We start from the raw sequence: 22987 nt of genomic DNA, 5'->3' as shown, positions 1-22987 counted from the left end.
TCATTTTTGGCAGCCATCCATGGAACTGCAGGGGCAAGTTTTCACAGATACAGCAGTGTTTTTTGTGAGTTCCTATTTTTATGCTGAAAAATTACTGTCAGTGATTTTACTGTTCAGAGCTATTAGTTAGTTGTGAGCCTGGAGTGAGCAGCCTTGGGTTCTTTAGGTTAATTACTACATTTACAAATCCATCAGTGACTAAGAGAAAGAACTTGCCTGATAGGGTTTATCTGTTTAAAAATTGCAGCCACTAGCCAAACCAGAAGATAGAAAACCAAGAGATTGGAGAGGTGGCAAGGGTAATGGTATAACGTGTTGGTGAAGATGATGATATCAGAGGGAAAAAAATGATAAGCTGAAACTAATCAAACCAATTTGGTCACTTTAATGTGCTCACATCATGTGTCTTCAGGAACCAGTAAATAATAAAATCTGCCCCATTTCACTTAAAGAAGTGATTTGCCCTGAATTTTATTATGTAATTGTTATTGCTTATTTAGGAGATAGCATAATAGACTAGCTTATACGTATGAATTATTTAATGTCAAGATCAGGTAAAGTGGAATAAATCATTTCTAGGAGAGATATGCGAACTAACACTCAAAGAGTACCCAGTGCCTTTTTATAAGTATTTCTGAAAGTCACCTTATATTTATTAATGGTATTTATGCTTTGTCTGGCAAACAGTTAATACAGTGGAGATTCTTACCATTTAAAAGTTGCTCTTTATACTTTTCTTTGAAAAAAGGTAAAATGAAAAAGATACTGTAGCAGTTATATAGTTGATCACGTCTCATGATGTATTTCATTGGTAATAATCTCCATAAAAATTACCAAAGAGATGTTATGGTTGTCTTCATTATTTAATAACAGTTTAAAAAATTAATTGTGCCTAATTCTGCTTACACAATGCTTGAAAAGTCTGTAAACACACCAAGTTGAGAGTTGTTCCATGCTTGTCCTAAAACAAACTTTAACTATCTTGCATGTTGCTTCAGTTTTCTCAGAAATGTCTATAGTGAAACCCGGTTTGACAGTGTAAGTGAATCTGCAAAAGCAGACCTCATTGTTTGTCTTTCTATCTCTTCTCTTCCCTTTTTATTTGCAGTGTACACTATTTTCTCCAAGGTGCACTCTGACCGGAATGTCTACCCCTCCGCAGGCGTCCTCTTTGTCCATGTTTTGGAAAGAGAGTATTTTAAGGGGGAATTTCCACCTTACCCCAAACCTGGTATGTTCTTGGTGGGGGAAAAAAAAAGAGGTTGATTTATTAAATTTTTCTTTTTATTCAGTGTGCCTAATCCAGATAATGTGTAATCAGATATTTCTGACATGATTTGACATGGTCAGGATATATGATAAATTGATTGTTACAAGATATTTCCCATTGTAAGATCCAACATTTAATTACAGAAGAAAACAATTCATTTTTGAATTTTGAAGAAAGCACATTTCTGATTATCTAGTCTTGAGTTTTGTACCTCTGACAAATCATCTACCTGTATTCTCATAGAAATAATTATAGCTGTAAAATTATGGTTTTCCACATTAAGACTTAGAGTCTTACCTAGGACATTGACTTTTGGAAAAGTATACACATTATCATAGAAGAGAACGAAATATGATATTAAGAAAATTCTCAAAAAAACTTTTACAATATGAAATAATTTTATATGACTTCATGATAATATAATGGAGATTAATTTTTCTTCAAAGTAATACCAGTTACAAAGCCTTATTTAATCATCTATTTGTTTAAATTATGTTTTGTTCGATTGTCATAAATACCATCCAGTTAATGAAGATATAGAAAGAATAGCAAGAGAAAATATATTCTTATTATGACTCTTACTTAAGTAATAGAAATGAATTTTCTGGAAAGTATGGCATAAATATTATTTTTGTAGATTATATGGTGAATAGCATACCTGAAAATACTTATATAGTTAAGCATGTTTTCGCTAGTATTCAAGAAAAAAAGGCCATCTTTTCATCAATTGTCTATAAAATGTTTTCTCATGAGGCATTGTACTTTTGCAAAACTGTATAGCTAAACCTTTTAAGCAGCAGAAGAAAACGTATAGTTTCATATAGTTAAGAGCATAGTTTCTGGGGTCAACCAAGATTAAATTCTTGTTTCCCCACTTAATTTGACTATGAGGAGTTAACATGGAAAATTACATATTTCATCAGTAAAATTACGGCTATAATAGTACTACTTTTATTGGTATGTTTGGAATCAGATGAAATCATAGTGCCTGTAGAGGCCAGACACAGCAATGGGGCTTGGTACATGCTAATAAAATGATGCTGTTATTATTGTTTATTGTTAATAAATGTCATATTATTGAAGCTCTTTTAGATTTGAATTTTTCAACTCATCCTCCAGTGTTTTGGAATGACAGTATTTTTGTTTTCATGATACTTTTATAATTTTGAGATATCCCTTAGGATTAGGTTGATAGTGTTCAGAGTTTAATGAAAGAGAGATTTCTCAAAAGAATGAGCATATCAACATGATTTTCCTGAAAGTTAGTTGTCTCATTGATAGAACTTCTCCACTGCTATGTGACTCCACGCCCCCCAAAAAAAAATTAAGAAAGGAAAAGATAGTTTGAAAAAAATTGCATGAATATGCTCTTTGTTGCATCAGATTTCTAGACAAACTAAACCACCAAAATGATTTTTTTTCTTTATGTGAGGTCCTAATGTAAATTCTCAGATGGATTTCTTTTGGTTTTATTTAATTTGTAACAAATGTTAAGAAAAAACTTTTTAGACAGACATATTTTTGTTGAAACTATCAAAGCAGCACTTGAAAATAACTTTTATATCTTACTTTTGTGTTTCTTACCTAGGTGAGATTAGTAATGATCCCATAACATTTAACACAAATTTAATGGGTTACCCAGACCGTCCTGGATGGCTTCGATATATCCAAAGGACACCATATAGTGATGGAGTCCTTTATGGGTCTCCAACAGCCGAAAATGTGGGGAAACCAACAGTCATTGAGGTAATTTACTTAGAGCAAAATTATATTCTTGTTTATTTGTAATTTGAGTCTCAAATGTAATTAAAATTATTTGGCAGTGGTTTTCAGTATTTTATGCATGGAAACACATGAGATAACATTTGGAAATATACCATTTCTTTCTGTTCATCTACAGAGTTTTCTGTTTCAGCTTTTATATAAAAAAGGGCAGTCTAAATTAGCGAAAAAATTAAAAGATTTAAAATAAATAGATTCCTATGAATTCTATTTAAGAAGATGAATACACTTATTTCCTCCAAATTTTAATTTGAGATTTCATCTTCATTCAAATACAAGCATTTAAACAGATGTCTTTTGAGCCCCTACCATGTACTGAGTGTTATGATAGGTGTTGATGGTAGAAAAATGAATAGCAGCCACCCCCTGCCATGTCTTACAGTTCTGAGGTTGAAGCACTGGAATGGAAACTCAGACTTAGCCAACACTGACAGAACTGTTATAGTAAGAAGGTGCTGTCTGATGCAGAGTTGTAAGAGGGGTAGATAGAAATTCACTAAGTAGAAGGAAGGCTATTTTAGGAAGAAGATACAGCACATCAAAATCTTGGAGGCATAAGCAAAACCACATGGTCTTAGAGAACTTTGGGGGGGTTAGAGGACAGCATGCACTCCAGAGGACAAATGATGGAAACAGAGGTGTTGATGCTGATACGGGCAGATCGTGGAGGGCTCTGTAAGCCATGCAGATATGTTTGACCTTGACTTTGGGAGTTATGGAGGTGCTATAATTAATCAGATTTTTATCATTACCTAACATCATACCTGGAAGATATTAGAAATTAAGACAATAAGGACTTCCTTGGCAGTCCAGTGGTTAAATCCAGTAGTTAAGGCTCCACATTTTCTCTGCAGGGGACATGGGTTCGATCCTTGGTCAGGGAACCAAGATTCCACAGGCCACGTGGCATGGCCAAAAAAAAAAAAAAATTAAGACAATAAAAACAATGATGACATCAAACCTTTAGTGGGAAATAATTTTTTTAATGAATGGATATAAATGTGTTTCACTCTTTACTATATCTAACAAAATCAGAATTACTTTCACTCTTTACTATACCTAACAAAATCAGAATTACACTGGCAATTAATGGCAAGAGAGTTCTACTACAATTTTAGGCCTCAGTGCCTCTAAGTTCTTAAATTGGAATTTTAAAAAAATTATTATTTTTAATTGAAGGATAATTGCTTTACAGTATTGTATTGGTTTCCTCTAGATATCATCGTGAGTGAGCCATAGGTATACCTATGTCCCCTCCCTCTTGAACTTAACTCTCCAATTCTGTAAAGACTTACTGGTAGTGACCAGGGCACTAGCATCAAAACTGCTTATGGAATTGCCAGGGCTTTGCTCAGGTCATGGGAGGCATGTTTTCTACCACCAGAAATTTGTAGTAATTTTTACAAATTCTCAGGAGGCTACATGCTTTGCGTTTTTCTCCAAAGTTTTAATCAGCCATGGACTGTGATATGAAATTCCATGTTGACTGAGAGGACTCAGTGCTTTCACTGCTGTGACCTGGGGTTTAATCACTGGTCGAGGAACTAGGATCCTGCAAGCCACGTGGTGTGACCAAAATATAAAAAAACAGGAACATTTGCAAATGTCCAGCACCCAAAGGCATGCACAGTCATGTTCCTTGAGCAATGTTTGCCTAGGAAAACATTGGAAACCCACAAACCAACCGAGACCAGAAGTCCATCAACAAGAGAGTAGATAAATAATTCCTGGAATTATTATTTCACACAGTGAACACTTAAAGCAAGAATGAAGTTTGACTTGCCTGGCAACATGAATAAATGCTTTAAACATAATGTTGGAAAAAACCCCAGACCTCTGAAGACTAGTTTATGATTTTTGTAGAGTTCAAAAGCCATCAAAGTGAACAATGTATTTTAAACATACATGCATGTATAATAAAACTATATTTAAAACGAAGGGGATGATAAACACAAAATCCAAAATGGTTTCTCTGGTAGGAGAGAGGCAAGAAGCTAGGACAGAAGAGAAACACATGTGTTGGGCCATGATTCACAGGGGTGCATTATACCTTACTACCAACATATAAGGTTATGAATAAATATCAAATAATATCTTTAAAAATGATGGAAACAGCATATCTTTCATCTAACACAAGTAGTGTTTTATCTGTAAATAACTCATTTTACATCCATCTATAAAAACATATTTTCAGCATTTTAAAATATTCTGTTAATAATATAGTAAAAAGATTTTGCATATCTTACTTAGTCACTTATATTGACAGTTTATTCAGTAGATACTTATGAACATCTAAAATAAATCAGTTGTAGAAATAAGGGATCCAAAAATGTACACATGTGCATATCTCTTTGCTATGAAGGGCTTCACATCATGATAAGTAGACTTTGATAGATGATATTGTAGTATTTAAATATCTCATTAGAAATGATAGAAGAATTGCATTCTGTTGTAGCTTTTAAAATTAAGCATTAAATATAAATCTGGATAATAAAATCCTTCCTCCTGATTTATGAAAAGGTTCTTTACTCTTATGTCGCCTATGATTTTTAAAAACTTATTAAAATTATGAAATTTACAATAATGAACTTTCTGATAATTATGGAAAGCCTAGCCAGAAGAATATTATAATTAATTTGAAAATGTTTAACTTTTTCTCCCTGAGCATTCGCTTTAAGATGCTATAACAAATAACATTTAGTATTTTTTTCCATTGAGAACATGATTAAAATTTTGTAAACTTTTAAACTCATTAGCATTCCCAAATGTCTTTTGCTTCTTTGCACACAATAATGCCCCATTTATTTAACGACTAGTCTTAATTTTAGTGTTTGGTTGTGAACCTCATTGATCATGTGTCCCAGCAGAGAGCAGCAAAGAAGTTACTGAATCCAGAAGAAATCTGACAGATTGTGGGGAGAGTTCTTTTATCTTTGTGGAATAATACACTTTTCAGAATATGTGCTTTTAAATATTGTTAGTTTTAGAATTTTTAATTCCCAAATTCTGATTTTCGCTGTTGTCTCAAACGATATTTCTGATGAGGGTGATGTATTTAAAGCTCCTATATGATGCTTAAAATCTTTGATACTGGTTCTGAGTGTGCAAGATATTTCTGTTGTCTTACTTTTTTATCTCAGTGTCAACTGTGGCTGCAGTTACTGCCAGGACAGTGCTGGGATGCTAAGACAATCATTTGCTTTTTGTGTATTTTTTTGAGGTACCGAAGGCCTGTCTGAGTGATTTCATATCTGTTATAAAGTTAATTATTCTTAGATTTTTGAAGCCACATCCTGCTGTTGGCCTTTGCTTTGTTTGTTGTTTGCAGTGGCTGTTTCTGAGTTGACTTTGATGTAAGTTCATTGACTCCACAAACATTTACCAATATTTTTTTGTGAAGGAATTGATTTGTGGCTTTGAGCCTGTGCCATGAGACTGTGATCCCTACTGCTGTGCTCCGTTGTGAGATATGATTTCCAAAGGGGTGCTGACATGTCCTCACTGGTTGGTGTGCAGTTTAGTACTAAATGCGGACAACACAGAGATGTGCTTGTTTTAAAGTGTACTTTCTGGTATGATCCTTAAGTTCCATTCAAAAGCACAGAAATAGATTTTGTATGTTTTTTTTTCCAAGTTTAGAATGGCTCTGGTAAGTAATTCATAATAGTTAATCCATTTACTAATGATGCATCTGCTTTGCTACTGGCACTTAACAGTCTTCTATAAAAGGGTTTTTCTGATTTTAACTTCTTGTTTTAGCATGTTTAATAGACCTGACTAATTATCTATTTCCCATAATATTGCTAAAAGCTCTGATTCTTGTTGTTCAGAGAAGGAATATTTTGTAAGTATATAGATAAATAATGAAAATGGAAAGAACGACAATTTGTTTTCGTTTAGCCCTTAATGAATTTCATTTTTCAAATAACATTTCACTTCTTTAATATGACTTTCTTTTTCTAATAGATAACGGCCTATAATAGGCGTACCTTTGAGACCGCAAGGCACAATTTGATAATTAATATAATGTCAGCAGAAGGTAGGTATGGGAAAATATGTTATTGATTGTTTCCTTATTTGCAAGAAGTATTTCACTTATATTTTATAGGTATATAAAATCTCGTTCAGGATTTTAAAGCTCCACATACCTACCATAAGTGAAGTCGCTCAGTCGTGTCCAACTCTTTGCGACCCCGTGGACTGTAGCCCACCAGGCTCCTCTGTCCATGGGATTCTCCAGGCAAGAGTACTGGAGTGGGTTGCCATTCCCTTTTCCAGGGGATCTTCCCGACCCAGGGATCGAACCCAGGTCTCCCGCATTGCAGGCAGACGCTTTAACCTCTCAGCCACCAGGAAAGCCCTACATACCTACCATACCTAATGAAATAGTAAAATGTAGAAAAGAAAACTAAGGAATAAAATTAATGACAAAATATCATGACCTGTTTTGGTGCTGAAAACCTCAGGACAGGGAGCCAAATACAGAGGCCACTTATTTCTCCAGGCCTTAGTTAAATCATCTGTTCAGTGGGACTAATACCATTCCTCTTGTAACTCTGAGGTAAAGAAGTGATCATTTAAGGCTCAAAGTGTGCTTGATGTAGGGCTGGTCATAGAATTCATCATTGGTAGGATTTTTATTTTAAAACCTATCATAGCTCGTAGTCTAGTTGTATGTGATAGTAAAGAAATGTCAATGGAAATAAACCATCATTTGGGTCATAGTCTCCTTTCCAAATAGCTAATCATTTAGCTGGAGTAATTGTTGGAGTCCATCAGCAATTTAGAATTCAGTTCAGTTCAGTCACTCAGTCGTGTCCGACTCTGCGACCCCATGAATCCCAGCACGCCAGGCCTCCCTGTCCATCACCAACTCCCGGAGTTCACTCAGACTCACATCCATCGAGTCAGTGATGCCATCCAGCCATCTCATCCTCGGTCGTCCCCTTCTCCTCCTGCCCCTAGTCCGTCCCAGTATCAGAGTCTTTTCCAATGAGTCAACTCTTCGCATGAGGTGGCCAAAGTATTGGAGTTTCAGCTTTAGCATCATTCCTTCCAAAGAAATCCCAGGGCTGATCTCCTTCAGAATGGACTGGTTGGATCTCCTTGCAGTCCAAGAGACTCTCAAGAGTCTTCTCCAACACCACAGTTCAAAAGCATCGATTCTTCAGTGCTCAGCCTTCTTCACAGTCCAACTCTCACATCCATACATGACCACAGGAAAAACCATAGCCTTGACTAGACGGACCTTTGTTGGCAAAGTAATGTCTCTGGTTTTCAATATGCTGTCTAGGTTGGTCATAACTTTTCTTCCAAGGAGTGTCTTTTAATTTCATGGCTGCAGTCACCATCTGCAGTGATTTTGGAGCCCCCAAAAATAAAGTCTGACACTGTTTCCGCTGTTTCCCCATCTATTTCCCATGAAGTGATGGGACCAGATGCCATGATCTTAGTTTTCTGAATGTTGAGCTTTAAGCCAACTTTTTTATTTTCCACTTTCATCAAGAGGCTCTTTAGTTCTTCTTCACTTTCTTCTATAAGGGTGGTGTCATCTGCATATCTGAGGTTATTGATATTTCTCCTGGCAATCTTGATTCCAGCTTGTGCTTCTTCCAGCCCAGCGTTTCTCATGATGTACTCTGCATAGAAGTTAAATAAGCAGGGTGACAATATACAGCCTTGACACACTCCTTTTCCTAGACACACTCCTTTTCCTATTTGGAACCAGTCTGTTGTTCCATGTCCAGTTCTAACTGTTGCTTCCTGACCTGCCTACGCATTTCTCAAGAGGCAGGTCAGGTAGTCTGGTATTCCCATCAATTACATATGCTCAAATTGTGAAGTGATACCTTAGAATTTAGAAGTTTAGGGACATAAAAGTTACTCCGACATTTAGCATATTCTGATGCTGTTTTGGCATTCAGTTGGGAAAGACATACTCCTAAAAATTTTGTGGTTACAATTTATAAATCGTGGGATGCTATACCAGATATCATTTATGAGGGTGATGGGAGAAGAACTGATGCAATATTCCACCCCCCAACCCAGCACAGAAAAACAGTTGTGTATCCTCGATAGGAAAATTCTTACTTCTGTTTACTAGTGCAACACATTTTATCAGGGAATTCATAGTAATTCAGTAAAGGCTCTGTTTAAAATTATCTTTACACTCTCTGAAAGAAAGTAATTTCAATAGAAATGAAAATGTAATACAATACATAACTGAGAATCCTTGATGATTTGGAATCCCTTAACATGAATTTTCCCTTTTGGCGTTTTAGCTGCATTGATTGCAGACAACAAATGTGCTAGTTTAAAATTTAAAATGACTGTTCCTAGCTGCTCAGTTGGTAAAGAATCTGCCTGCAATGCGATAGATCTGGGTTCGATCCCTGGGTTGGGAAGATCCCCTAGAGAAGGAAATGGCAACCCACTCTAGTACTCTTGCCTGGAGAATCCCATGCACAGAGGAGCCAGGTAGGTTACAGTCCACGGGACTGTGAAGAGTTGGACACAACCGTGTGACTTTCACTGTTCCTTTCATATATGAGAAGAAGGTTCAAGTGCCCATTCCTTTGGTCAGGACAGAAGATTCTCCGTCCACTTTTCCACTTCCCAAGGCCTTTTGTAAGGTCCACATATTTGGATTAAGGAGATTTTTACTCTTTATTCCAGTTGTAATTGGGTACTTACATCCAGTCCAAGCTGTCCACGTAAAATTGGAATATCCTTAATGAGCAGAATGGTTGTGATGTTCCCTTTCCTTGGGAATCCATCAGTTTAGTCATATACTTATTTACAGTGGACTTGGACCACTAACCTCACTAGTATGTTCTCAGAGGGACTCAGAAATCTTTTGCAAGGTATGGGAATCCATACAAGCAAAAAGTTGGACACGACTTAGCAACTGAACAACAAATTGAAAAATAACCTGGCCTGTGGTTTGAACTGCTTTCTTTTCAAGTCTGGTCTCAGTCCAGTCGACACAGAATATATCCTAACAGGTGATGCTGACATGTGGGAACCATATTCAAGCAGATATTAATGGAAGGCTGCTAGTCAACTATAGGATTGACAGTTGGCCTGAGGGGCTGTTTATCTAAGTTAGGGTTGGGAGAGGACGAATATCTGGGTTTAGAAAGCCTCCTTTTATAGATTATCAGATTGCATTAGATAGCAAGAGTGAGGGGAGGAGAAGGGGGGACAGAGAGTGAGATGGTTGGATGGTCTCACAGGCTCAGTGGACATGAGTTTGAGGAAACTCCGGGAGATAGAGGAACACAGAGGAGCGTGATGTGCCTGCCACTCATGGGGCCACAAAGAGCTGGACACGACTGAGTGAGTGAGCGACAGCAGTGGCCGAAACTCTGAAAACCAGCGCATCACCAGGCAGGCATTTTCCCTTGCTCTTTTTGCTGGAGTGCATGTGGTCAGTAGGGTGAGCGTCCGTGGGCATGACCTGTACGTGGGCTGTTGCCCCCAAATAAGGTGAGGAACAGCAGTAACAGGAGCTGAGCATCCGGACAGCCATGCTCAGCTCTGTCTCCTGCCCTGGGAGGTCTAATGGGAAATGCGTCTTGTAGAATCGCAACGTGAAGCTCGAGGAGAGTACTAGAGTGACTCTCCAAGTCAGGTTTTAGTGCCACCACTCTGTAGGCTTCCTGTTCCCCTGGCCTCCGTGATGGCCAAATATAGCAGGCGCGGGATTTCCCCAAAGTTAGAAAGCTCGGGTGACTCATCTCTAGGAGACTTGGCAAGAGCACTTGGCTGGGTAGACGGCGGGCAGCTCACACTGCCTGGAGCCGCGGAGAGGCGTGGCAGCTGCCAGCCTCCTTAGGAGCCATGGAAGGTCACAGGCATTAGGGAAGGCCAGGGAGCAGCTCTCCAAGGAGGAGCCTTGATAGTAAACAGGAAAAAGTTTTGCATGCTTTTTTTGACAAGTGGATATAAAAACACCAAATAAAGTGAATAGATGATAGAATTCTAGCCTACTCAACAAACTATACTTGGTATTATTTATAAATATTATTTATTGCCAAGACACTGTTCTTCCTGACATTTTTCTGCATGACTGTTTCTCAGTATGGGGTGGGAAATGTAACATGATTAAGCTACTGTTTATCTATATAAAACAGGAAACATATCTGTATAAAACAGGAAACATCGACATCAAAGAGAATAAACAGCATATTTTAGAAGATTATAGATGGGCTATACATCAAACAAATCTAACAAAATCATAAGCAGAATAAATTACAGTGTAGAAGAGTGGAGAGCCTTCTGTGATTAGGGCTTTGAAAAACTTAATCTTTAGAGATACTACACTCCAGGAAACTCTCCTGAAAACTCGAGAGCCAAAATATCTCCTGACTTCAGCTCTGGCATCAAATGTCCTTTAATATTAAAGAGGTTTCATAATAAATGAGGTCATCAAGGTTTCAGTTATTTATTGTAAAATTTTAATTTTTTGTTTATAAGAATGGACAGATAGTACATGAGTTCTAGTAAGTCAGAGGGGAAAAGACCCTGATGCTGGGAAAGATTGAGGGCAAGAGAAGGGGGCAACAGAGGATGAGATGGTTGGATGGCATCACTGACTCAATGGACATGAGTTTGAGTAAACTCTGGGAGTTGGTGATGGACAGGGAAGCCTGGCATGCTGCAGTTCATGGGGTCGCAGAATTGGACACGGCTGAGCCACTGAACAACAACAATACGTTATATAATTATTACTGGGGACTTGAAATCTGTGGATAGTCCAGAAATTTTCATGGCAAAATCCAAATAAGTAACCTGCGCATATTATTATAATAATTGCTAAAGTTTAATATTTTCTAAGTTCTTACTGTATATTGGGAGCTCTGGGGAGCACTTTATATACACAGTCTCTTTTAGCTCAGGTAAAAATCATGTCAGGTAAGTTCATATGATCTAAAAATCAGCTTCCTCTTCTGAAAGTATGCAGAAAAATACAAGTCCCTACTCACTTTCTGATTGTGAGTATTAAAAATGGTAATTCACCTGTTTCCCTTAGCTTGGCCTACCTCAGAGTACTGAAAGTAGCTTTTATTATTACAGAAATATTACTAAACAAGAAGAAAGCTATTCTTTGTCTTAATAGAACAGCCAGAATATAGGAAATGACAGTTTGTGATTCGAGACTAACATGTGAGAAGCTGAAATAAATTATATTTATTTCAGGTTTCTTATATTGAGAGTTTGAATTGGACCTTGGGTTGGCTTAAAATGTTCTCTTTGGCATCTTTAGAGGGAAATTATTGATGAGACATTGAGGAGGAAAAGAGCTAAGTAAATCTCTAACAATGTGAGACGTGGAATTTCAAGAGAAATTTTAAATATGATTTCTGTAGAGTACCTACTTATGGAGTGATCCGAAGAATGAAATAGTTATGATTTCAAAGTACTTATTGAAAATGCCGTCAATATTTATTTTAGTTAAATGTAATGTTTTAACATGCTCTAAAAAGATCAGTAATAACCACAAATTAAAAGTACGGTTTTCCATATCCTATATAAGCAGCCCACAAACAAGCCCAGGTATTCTGTCAAATCGTCTCTATATGAAAGGACACTGTTCTGTGTCTCAGCTTCCTCCTCTGTTCAAATAGAAAAAGCACTGCCTGGGATTGTAATGATTAAATTAAACAACGTGAAACAGATCTGTCAACTTGAAAACACTACAAACACTAAATATTTTTCTCAGTTCTGGAAGGGCTGCTTCTACCTGGGCACGTCGGCTGGGTGAGAAGGCTGGCAGGCCGCTGGCAAGTTAGAGACAGATAAGAGATTTAGCATTTTTCCTTTCTTTCTTTGTTGTTTTTCCCTATGATCGCTATCTGCCCTGCTGTCCCTTGGATTTGATTACATCATAGATAAAATTCTGGGTCAGATGTATGTGGTGTTTTTAGATACAGCCTCTGTTACACGGAAAGCCTTTGAAGTCAGGAATAATATTGTTCCCCGAAGCGAGGACTGTGACACGTCAACAGATCTCGAGTTGTTTTGTTTCCCTTTCAAAAGACTCCCTCATTAAAGGTGTGCATACCCTTTTCCCACCAAAATTAGACTTCCCGTTACCCTATCAAGCAGAATTCTTCATTAAAAATATGAACGTAGAAGAAATGCTGGCCAGCGAGGTTCTTGGAGACTTCCTGGGGGCCGTGAAAAACGTGTGGCAACCTGAGCGCCTGAACGCCATAAACATCACGTCGGCCCTCGACCGGGGCGGCCGGGTCCCCCTGCCCATCAACGACATGAAGGAGGGGTAAGCGGACTTCATCTCATCGCCTAAGTGTGGATTTTAAATGTGGCGATATTAACAAACTTAGTGTAGATGGAAGAGGGCCTGTGGCGTTTTTCTTTTTAATAAGCAATAGGTATTGCAGAGATGTGAAAAAAAATAGCAATTTTCTGTATTGACAAAGAGGTTACGTTAATGGTCCTTTGTATCTGATGTTCCAGGTCCTTTGAAAGCTAATTGTAGATCAGGACTTGCATCATAAATTACAGTGCTAAGTCTTTTTTGTACCTTCTGTAGAGAAGCCGATTATTTAGGGCCCTGAGTTTCAAAGGAAATTGATGCCCCAGTTATCAGCTGCAGAAGGACATACAGATTGCTGTAACTTTATTCTAGGAAACTATTTCTTCGCCTTTAACATTCTTTCCACCATGTGGCAATGATTGATGGCTGGGGTGGATTTGAAACCTATTCCTAAAGCCTGGCCTTGTCACTCACAAGCTGGGTGACATTGAGCAAACTGCTGCACCCCTCTGGGCTTCAGCTTCCTTGTCTGCTCCAGTGGACACAACCTTGGGGTTGTTGCAAGGATCAAAGAGAGAATGCATTTGAAAGGGACTTGTCTGTTCTCAAGTTTTACAGATATAGAATATGACTTATACCCTTGTAGGGGTTATAAAACACTTATACCCGAGCACAATGACAGATTGAATGCCCACATTGTTGAAATTTTCCTGTTTAATTTCTAATCTGCAAGTTGAAGCAAATCTGCTTTTTTTAAAAAAAACTAGCTCTATATAAAAGTACGAGATACAGAATAAATCACATTGTGCGTAACATCCTTTTCCGGCGCCTCCTTTATCCATATTCTTGGTAACATTTATACAGAGGACATCTTGAATTAACCAGGATGTCTGGATTAATAAGAATCAAATTTAAGGGCAACTTCAAAGGAGAACTTTGTGGGAAATAAGGGAAGAAATCCCAAACAGACACAGATAAGATAGGGCGAGTAGTCAGAAAGGGGATGGAATCATAAGCAATGACCTGTAAAGTCCAACGTAACAAATTTCAGAATTAAGTTGTATCTTGTACGGTACAATAATGGATCCTTGAAGTCAGTCAAGCATACCTGCACGCGTTCGGAGAAAAATAGTTGCTTTATTTCTTGCCTGTCTGCTGGTTGGCTTTCTCTGTGAAAACAGAATTCTGGGCTTAACATTTTGCTTCAGAGGTTACAACCTGGATCTTTTTCCCAGGGAGTAATGAAAGTAGAACTGTAGGAGGAGATGAACAGGAGTATCTCCCCTGAAGACATTTTCCAGAAGTGGAGTCTGTTAAGGAAATGTTTGTTGATTCGGCTGCCTTGAGTCTTAGCTGCGGCATGCAGGATCTGAGGTTGTTGTGCACAGACTGGTTGTGGTGCCGGGCTCAGCAGTTGCAGGGCATGGACTTAGCTTCTCCATGGTGTATAGAATCTTAGTTCACCCACCAGGGATCGAACCCACGTCCCCTGCATGGCAAGGTAAATTCTTAACCAGTGAACTGCCAGGGAAGTCCCTGGAGTCTTTTCAACAGTTTCTTAAAGTCATGTGTTCCACAGTGATTGTTAAAACAATGACCAAAAGATGCTGGAGGAAGCAACAGGAAAGCCAGACATTGGTAGAGTTCGCCGTAGGTGTGCTTTCTTCTGGACTCACCCCTTCCCTAGAGGCATGTTTAGCCACCACTAGACTAAATTAAGGGCTTTCCTGGTGGCTCAGATGGTAAAGAATCTGCCTGCAATGCGGGAGACCTGGGTTCGCTCCCTGGGTCAGGAAGATCCCCTGGAGGAGGACATGGCAGCCCACTCCAGCATTCTTGCCTGGAAAATCTCCTTGGACAGGGGAGTCTGGTGGGCTCCAGTCCATGCGGTCACAAAGAGTTGCACGTAACTGAGTGACTAAGCACAGCACAGAGACTAAATTGAGCTAACACCTCTCTAAACCAAACTCCGACTTAAAACAGTACTGTTCAAATGTGTCTAGCTTGAGAATTGCCAGTAGAGTTTATTAAAAATATACGTAGGTTCCTGGCCTCTGATCCCCCCTGGAGATTCTGGATCTTTTGAGTCTAGGGCTGGGCCTGAGCATGTGAGTCTAAATTAAGAACAGAATTTCTTGTCCTACAAGTACTGGTTGGAGAATCTAGTCATTAGCTGATGACCCCCAGCACCTGCTAGCAGGAGGCATGTGTTGTCAGTCCAGTGGCATTTATTTGGACCCTGTTGTCTCATATCCCTTCCCAACTAGAAATGCTTTCCATGAGTTTTAATTTAATGTTAAGCTGCAACCTTTACAAAGTATTCATATGGTAAGTCATTTAAAATAGAATTTCTATAAATTGTACCCAACGCCAACTTTATTACTCCAGTGTACCTATATGAGCACCGATGGAGTAGGGTCCTACTTGAGTGTAATTGCATAAGAAAAATTTGTCCCTGGAAATAATTTTGCATATTTTCTTTGGTTGTTATGTAATATCAAGGTAACAAAAATAGGTTTTTGGTGTTTTTTTTTTTACCCTGTTTGCCTTAAATTTAGAATAAATTCAGTGCTTAACTCACCTCTTGTGCCTTTCTTCCTTTTTAATGGTGAATATCATGATTCTTAATTCACTTGTTGAACTTTTGGGGGGTGGTGCTTCCCTGGTGGCTCAGCAGTAAAGAATTCACCTGCAGCTGTCATCTGTGGAGTTGCACAGAGTCGGACACGACTAAAGTGACTTAGCAGCAGCAGCAGCAACAGGAGATATGGGTTCAATTCCTGGTCAGGACAATTCTCTGGAGAAGGAAATGGCAATGTACTCTGGTATTCTTGCCTGAGAAATCCCGTGGACAGAGGTGCCTGGTGGGCTGCAGTCCATGGGGTCATAAAAGAATCGGATGTGACTTAGCGACTGAACAACATCATGATTCCTAATCCACTTGTTAAACTTTTTGCCTCTGTACTTTCTTTTGAAAGTAACATGGCCTACAAATGTCATTAAAAATGAAATACTGGAAAGATCAAGGATATGGTCAGAGATGCAAAGGAATTGCGTCACTTTATTTTCTAAAATTTTATTTAAAAATATACTCCAGAAGTATTAAACACCTACTAACTGTGTTCTGCTTTATACTTTGAGTGAGTTTCAGTCCGTGATTTTAAAAAATCTCCTTAAATTATTTCCTATTACGATGCATGGCAGCCACAATTTACTAACTGAAAATTTTTCCGCATTAGTCAAACTCACAGCAGATGGCCAAGAGGAGCTCTCAGTAGTAGACCCTCGGAGTAAGCCCCCAGCCCTTCCACAGCCCACAGTGCATTAATGTCAGTCACCAGGAGTCCCTGCTATAGCGCCCAAGCTCCTCGTCCTTCTTGATGTGCATTTCCCCCCCCTCATTTCTGCAGACCTCACTGACAGCTTTTAAACTTCTAAATCTAACAGAAACCAATGGTAAAGATTTCCTTCAGAGCGAATAAGCTCCTGCAAAGGAAAGCCGAACCTCCTGAAAAGGTTCCCTTTCACTTTCCAGACCCATAACCCCAAGGCAACCGTGCTCTGTCGCTGGGTGTGGTCTCAGGGCTGCTTTTGCTCTTGACTTTGAGCCAGAGACTAAGGACTCATGGATGCATTTAGCCTGGGATAAAGCTGGTGGAAAGAGGAGCAGGTTCATATTTCAGTCTGGGCATGGCGTAGCTGCCAACTCAGGGTGAGTGATGTGGTGTAAATGGTGGTTATGAAGGGAATGATGGGGTGTGAGGATTAAAGAATATACTCACTTTTCATAAGAGATTGTCAAACCTACCACTGTTTCCTCTGGTTACCAAAGCCTGTGGATCTAGCCTCAATCAGCAACAGAGAATCCTAGTTTATTCTCTAGACAATCTCACAGAGTGTGCCCTCTAATTAATGTCTGCTTTGTGCCCTGTAAAGGGCTCACAGAGAGGTTACACTGGGAGAAGAAAATGTAAGTCAGAGGCTGCCAAAGACTCATCTGATGCAAGGCCGTGGTCCTGGGCGGTCTGTAGCGCTCTGCTCAGTCAGTCCCCATCGTTGGTGATTTATAAGATAGCCCTTTATTCTTAAATAATGTGCCTCCTGTATTTTTGATGCAACTGTTCTTTCTTTTAGGGAATGATGATATGAGATTGGACTTTTTGAGCCTTTAATAACAAAATTGGAAGCCAATATAAGCCCATTTTTATAAATATAAAAATAAGTTAATTTAAAAAAATCCATGCAACTCTATATGTCTGTAACTGTATGTCTTTAGTTTCTATTCTTCTAAGTTCTAGGCATAGACGATTCTTTTTCTTCCATTGTTTAGCATTTAGTAAATGTTTTTTATGGGGGAATAATGTATTACTCTGTTGGGTACAGTGATTTAAAGTACAGTTGAAACATATACTTTACCATATGTAAAATAGGTAGCCAGTGGGAATTTGCTGTCTGAAGCAGGGAACTCAAAACCAGTACTCTGTAACAGCCTAGAGGGTTGGGCTGGGGAGGGAGGGGGCATATGTATACCTATGGCTGATTCATGTTGATGTATAGCAGAAACCATCACTATAAAGTAATTATCTTCCAATTAAAAATTAAATTAAATTTAAAAGATAAAGAGTATAGTCTATGCTCACAGCTCTTGGGGACCAGAAAGTAATCAGATAGTTAGAAAACAGTGTTGTATGTATCATAGTTAAAGGTATTCGTGGAGATGACTCCTTCCCGACTTCTGGTCCATGTCAGAGGGTTCACAGAGGAGATGAGATTTCAAATATGAGTACAAATTAGCCATCCTAAAGGAAACCAGTCCTGAATGTTCGTTGGAAGGACTGCTGAAGCTGAAACTCTAATACTTTGGCCACCTGTTGTGAAGAACTGACTGATTTGAAAAGACCCTGATGCTGGGAAAGATTGAAGGCAGGAGGAGAAGGGGACGACAGAGGATGAGACGGCTGGATGGCATCACCGACTCAATGGACATGAGTTTGAGTGAACTCCTGGAGTTGGTGATGGACAGGGAGGCCTGGTGTGCTGCAGTCCACGCGGTTCCCAAGAGTCAGACACGACTGAGTGACTGAGCTGAACTGAAATGAACAAATCAGCCGGTTCAAAGAATGATGAAGGGAGAGTTTGGGCAGAGGGAGCAGCTTGAGCAGGAGCCATTAGGTAGGAAGGAGCCCGGTGGGTTTGGAAAGCGGCTTTGTGTGCGCAAATTGGGGGCAGGGACCCACAAATAATAATGACCAAAGAGGCAGAGACCAGACCATGTTAAGACCTCATACTCCAGGAAGAACTGTTTGGGTTTTATCTTGTGTCGCACTAGGGACCTTGCAAACAATCGTGTGTGTTAACATTTTCACTTTAGCAAGTAGGCCTGCTGAGCCCCATTGCATGGCACGAGCTAAAAGAGTAGATCGAACCCAGAAGCAGGAAAATCCTCCCACAAAATCCCCCAGAAAGGTCTGAGTCTTGGGCGCCAGTTGATAAGCTCATTCTTCCCTTCTTCAGTAAAGGGGAGCAACAAACAGTAGTAGTAGAGTCTAGAAATGACCTTTATTCTTTATTTTTCATTCTGAATTAGATGCTTTATTTAGTTTTATGTCTCCTTTGTTTTTCATCTTATTTTTTAATTGACTGATATGCACAGAACAGAGAAGTGAACAGAGGCAAGAATCGAAATGCATTTTTAAGAGCTCAGGAGTTCCCAGGCAGCATGTAACGTACCTGGACACTCTCTTCTCTAAACTGTCCTCTGTCTTCTTATGTACATAAAATCACGAATGAAATACATTCATCATTTGGACAACTAGTAAAACATATAATCATTGGATCTGTGTATCTGACTTTTGCTGGAGAGTTTTGACATAATTTTTTTCACCTGTAGCATGGTTCTGCACTTTGTATGTGTAAAGACCATAGTAAATGGGTTTTACCTCAAGGGAAATTGAGTTGTTCAAATTGGAAGAAAAAAATTCTTCACAGGAGCAAGCTTTATTTCGAGTATTCAGTTCCTAAGATTGTGAGTCATCATGTTTTGTTAACATTTTCTTGAGAGCCTTATACTTGATAATACACTGCCATGCCATCTGTTTACATATGTTTGAAAGTTTGAAAGCATGGCTAAGATCATAAATGTAAAGACCATCCTCATTTCTCTTCATAAAATTTTTGAATTTCTGCCTACCAAAAAGCTAGCCTGTCAAAATAGCTGTAAACCAAAAACTGCATAGCAAAGATCTAGGAAAAGAGAAGATTATAAAAAATATATTTTAGCATATATAGCATGAAGTTATAATTATTATACATGGCCTCATACAGATTTATCTTTTAAAAAGCTAAGATGTTAAAACTTACTGGCTGTACAAAAAAATAAAATAAAATAAATACCTATTTTTTAACCTACAAGCTTAATCCAATATCTACTTCTCTTGAGTAGTCTGTTTGCAATTTTTAAATTAACTTGTTTATTTTTCTAGTTTTGTTACAGTTGATGATATAACATTGGATAAGTTTAAGGTGCACAGCATGAAGATTCGATAGAAATATATGTTATGAAGTGATCACCACAATAACTTCAGATAATATCCATTACCTCACAGTTTTTATTTTCTTGTGATGAGAACTTGTGAGAACCACTTTCTTAGCAACTTTGAAATATGCGAATGCTTCTGTTTCTAAACCGGTATCGTTCATGCTGCAAACAGACTCCCTGAGGACAGGGAGGGAGACAGTTCCAGGCAAACAGTCAAGGTGCTGTGGCTTCACTCCCTGTGACTAGCACTGGGATGCTCGCTGTGGGAAGGGACAGAGTGGACAGGTGTGTGTGAGAGTTCTTTCAGGGCAAATGTCAGAGACAGATGATAGGGAAAAGGACAGGAGTCAAGGATGCTTGGCCTTGAGCATCTGCCCTTGCCAATCACTGAGCGAGAAGAAGATGGAAGGGGTGACAGGTGGAGGTGGGATGGGGTGATGATGAGCTCAGTTTGGAACATACTAAGTTTGTGAAGCTGCTGGATCATCCAAGTGGAGATGAAAGTAATTTGGCAGTATGTGTCAACTGTCATAAAAATGTTTCCACTTCTAGGCATCTCTTTTAAGATAGTAATGGTAAAGAATATGCACAGAGATCGTCTTTACAGGATTATTTATAACATCAAAACATTAGAAGCAACTTATGTGGCCAGCTCTGAAATAATTATGGATAAATCATGTGCACTTAAAAATTATATTCCTATAAAAATGTAATTACAAAGATTATAAAATATGGAACAATGCTTATGAGGAAAATGCTTATGATGCATTAAGTGAAAAAGTAGGATACAAAATTATAGTTTGGAGATGATTGCAATTAGGTTAAAATATATGCGCTTGAAACTATTCTGCAAGGTACATTGGAAAATGAAAACCATGATCTTGGTAATAGAAATCAATTGTTTTTATATCCCAAGTTTTATGTAATTTTTTTATATTGCTTTTATAATTTGAGGGAAAAAAACATTTCAGAGCACCCAAAACATGCTTATGCCTGCTTATATTATCTTGAAGTGAATTAATTTAAAATCTTAATTATAAATGCAAATCAATGTTATGTAAAAGCAAGAGGACTTTTAACAATTTTTGAAATATTTAATTTCTGTATTTTACAAATATATTTCACAGTTTTCAAGGAAAAATATGGTCTTTGCAAGGCAGTTAATAAGGGAATAGAAATTGACTTTCTATGAAGCTTAAGAGTAACAAGTTGTTCTAAATGGACTATATTTCTCTTTTAAAATTTTTGTTACAGAGTAGTTGACTTACAATGTTGTATTAGTTTCAGGTATGTAGCAGAGTGAATCAGTTATACATATATGTATATCCGATGTTTTTCAGATTCTTGTTCCACATAGGTCATTACAGAGTAGAGTAGAGCGTCCTGTTCTATGCAGTAGATCCTTATTAGTTGTCTATTTTTTATGTAGTAGAATGTATATGTCAATTCCAATCTCGCAGTTTATGCCTTCTCCCACCCTCCACCCTTCACTTTCCCACCAGTAACTATAAGTTTGTGTTCTCCATCTGTAACTTTATTTCTGTTTTCTTAGTAAGTCCATTTGTACTGTTTTTTAGATTCTGTGTATAAGTGATACCATGCCATGTGATGTTTGCCTTTGTCTGACTTCATTCAAGTTTGACAGTCTCTAGGTCCACCCATTTTGCTGCAGATGACATTACTTTGTTCTTTTTTAAGGATGAGCAATATTCCTGTAAATGGAATGTATTTCTACTCACCAGTCATGTCAGTTCTTTACCAGTGGTTTCTTACTTCTACTTTTTCTGAACTGATAAATTTTTAACTTGACATAAAACACAACCAGCTGAATCTGTGTAAGTGTGCTCTAGGACACAGCTGTTAATTAAGGGTGTGGCTTTATAGTCACATAACTTTGAATTTTTGTGCCATGCTTTTATTTCATTTCATTAAAAAACAGCTTTATTGAGATATATTTTACATATTATACAATTCACCTCTTTAAAGTATATAAGCCCTTCCATTAAGCTTTTGATTTTTTTTTTTTGAGTCAGATTTTTATATGGTGTGAGGTAGGGGTCCAGTTTCTTGCTTTTGCATGTGGATAGCCAATTGTTCTAAAGTACCATGAAGACTGTTTTTTCTCTCATTGAATTGTCTTGGCACCCATGACAAAATCAATTTGCTAAAGATTTTATTTTTGGACTCTATTCTAGTCCATTGATCTACATGCCAAACCTTATGATAGTACCACATTCTCTTTATTCCTATTGTGTTGTAGTAAGTTTTGAAATTGGTAATTGTGAGTCTTCCAACTAGAATTTTATGTGTGTGTGGGGGGGTCACTTGAATTTTCATATGAATTTTAGGATCAGTTTGTCAATTTCTGTAAAAAAAGATGGCAGAAATTTTGTTGGGTTTATTCCATTTCATAAGTAATTATGGCACTGTCATTAAAAAAAGAAATAATATTTATTTAGAGTAATTTTCTGGTTTTCCCTTTTCTTTTGAAAAGACCTTTGAAATTCCTAGCTGCTCAAGCAAGATTACTTAAACACTATCATCTCTGTCTTCTCTTTTATTGTGAAACTCTTATTGGTCAATTAAATTGAGTTTCCCTAGTTGCCAAGATACATATCAAGAAAATAAATTTTGTTTGCCTAATTCGTGTTTACCAAACAGTAGTTTTTCTCTTACGTTAGCTTCTTAGATAAAGATTTAGAGACCTTGTATTGAGGAGCCTAACAGTAGGGACTCTGTGCAGTGGAAAAGCCTAAAAGATAGAACTGTTAGAATAGATCTGCCTGCAGTTCCACACCTCAGGATGTAATATCATGATCTTATTAAAATGAAATCAGATGAATTATTACTGATAATTATCTTAGTGATAATATTATTTAAACAATTTAAGAATATTTTGAATGGAGTCTATCAAATCTAATCAAAATATGATATAGGGTGAAAAAATTTTTAGGAAGTAACAGAGTCAAGAGAGTGTCTGTACACCAAAACACTCAGTAAATATTGGTTGAATAAAGGAAAGAATGAAAAGAAGCCCCTACATGAATCACTGCTTTAAAAGCCCAGGCTTCTACCTTAGGGATGATTCCAGATAATCCTTCAATTCAAAAGGATA

The 22987-nt window shown here is 37.9% G+C and overlaps 1 protein-coding gene across 4 annotated transcripts in view; it reads left to right on the top strand.

The window, feature by feature from the left end:
- The window catches only part of SGCE (sarcoglycan epsilon), a 67753-nt gene that overhangs the window by 25307 nt on the left and 19459 nt on the right, over positions 1 to 22987 (top strand). For all 4 annotated transcript variants that reach the window (XM_027968458.3, XM_042248384.2, XM_012176349.5 and 1 more), the window contains exons 2-5: positions 1109 to 1231; positions 2859 to 3016; positions 7019 to 7091; positions 13139 to 13337. In XM_027968458.3, the coding sequence (XP_027824259.1) occupies positions 1109 to 1231; positions 2859 to 3016; positions 7019 to 7091; positions 13139 to 13337 (553 nt within the window). The remainder of the gene's footprint in view (positions 1 to 1108; positions 1232 to 2858; positions 3017 to 7018; positions 7092 to 13138; positions 13338 to 22987) is intronic.

Source organism: Ovis aries, chromosome 4 (genome assembly GCF_016772045.2).
Source record: "Ovis aries strain OAR_USU_Benz2616 breed Rambouillet chromosome 4, ARS-UI_Ramb_v3.0, whole genome shotgun sequence".
Lineage (NCBI taxonomy): Eukaryota > Metazoa > Chordata > Mammalia > Artiodactyla > Bovidae > Ovis > Ovis aries.
Note: the sequence above shows the minus strand (reverse complement) of the source record. Positions and strands in the feature narration are given on the sequence as shown.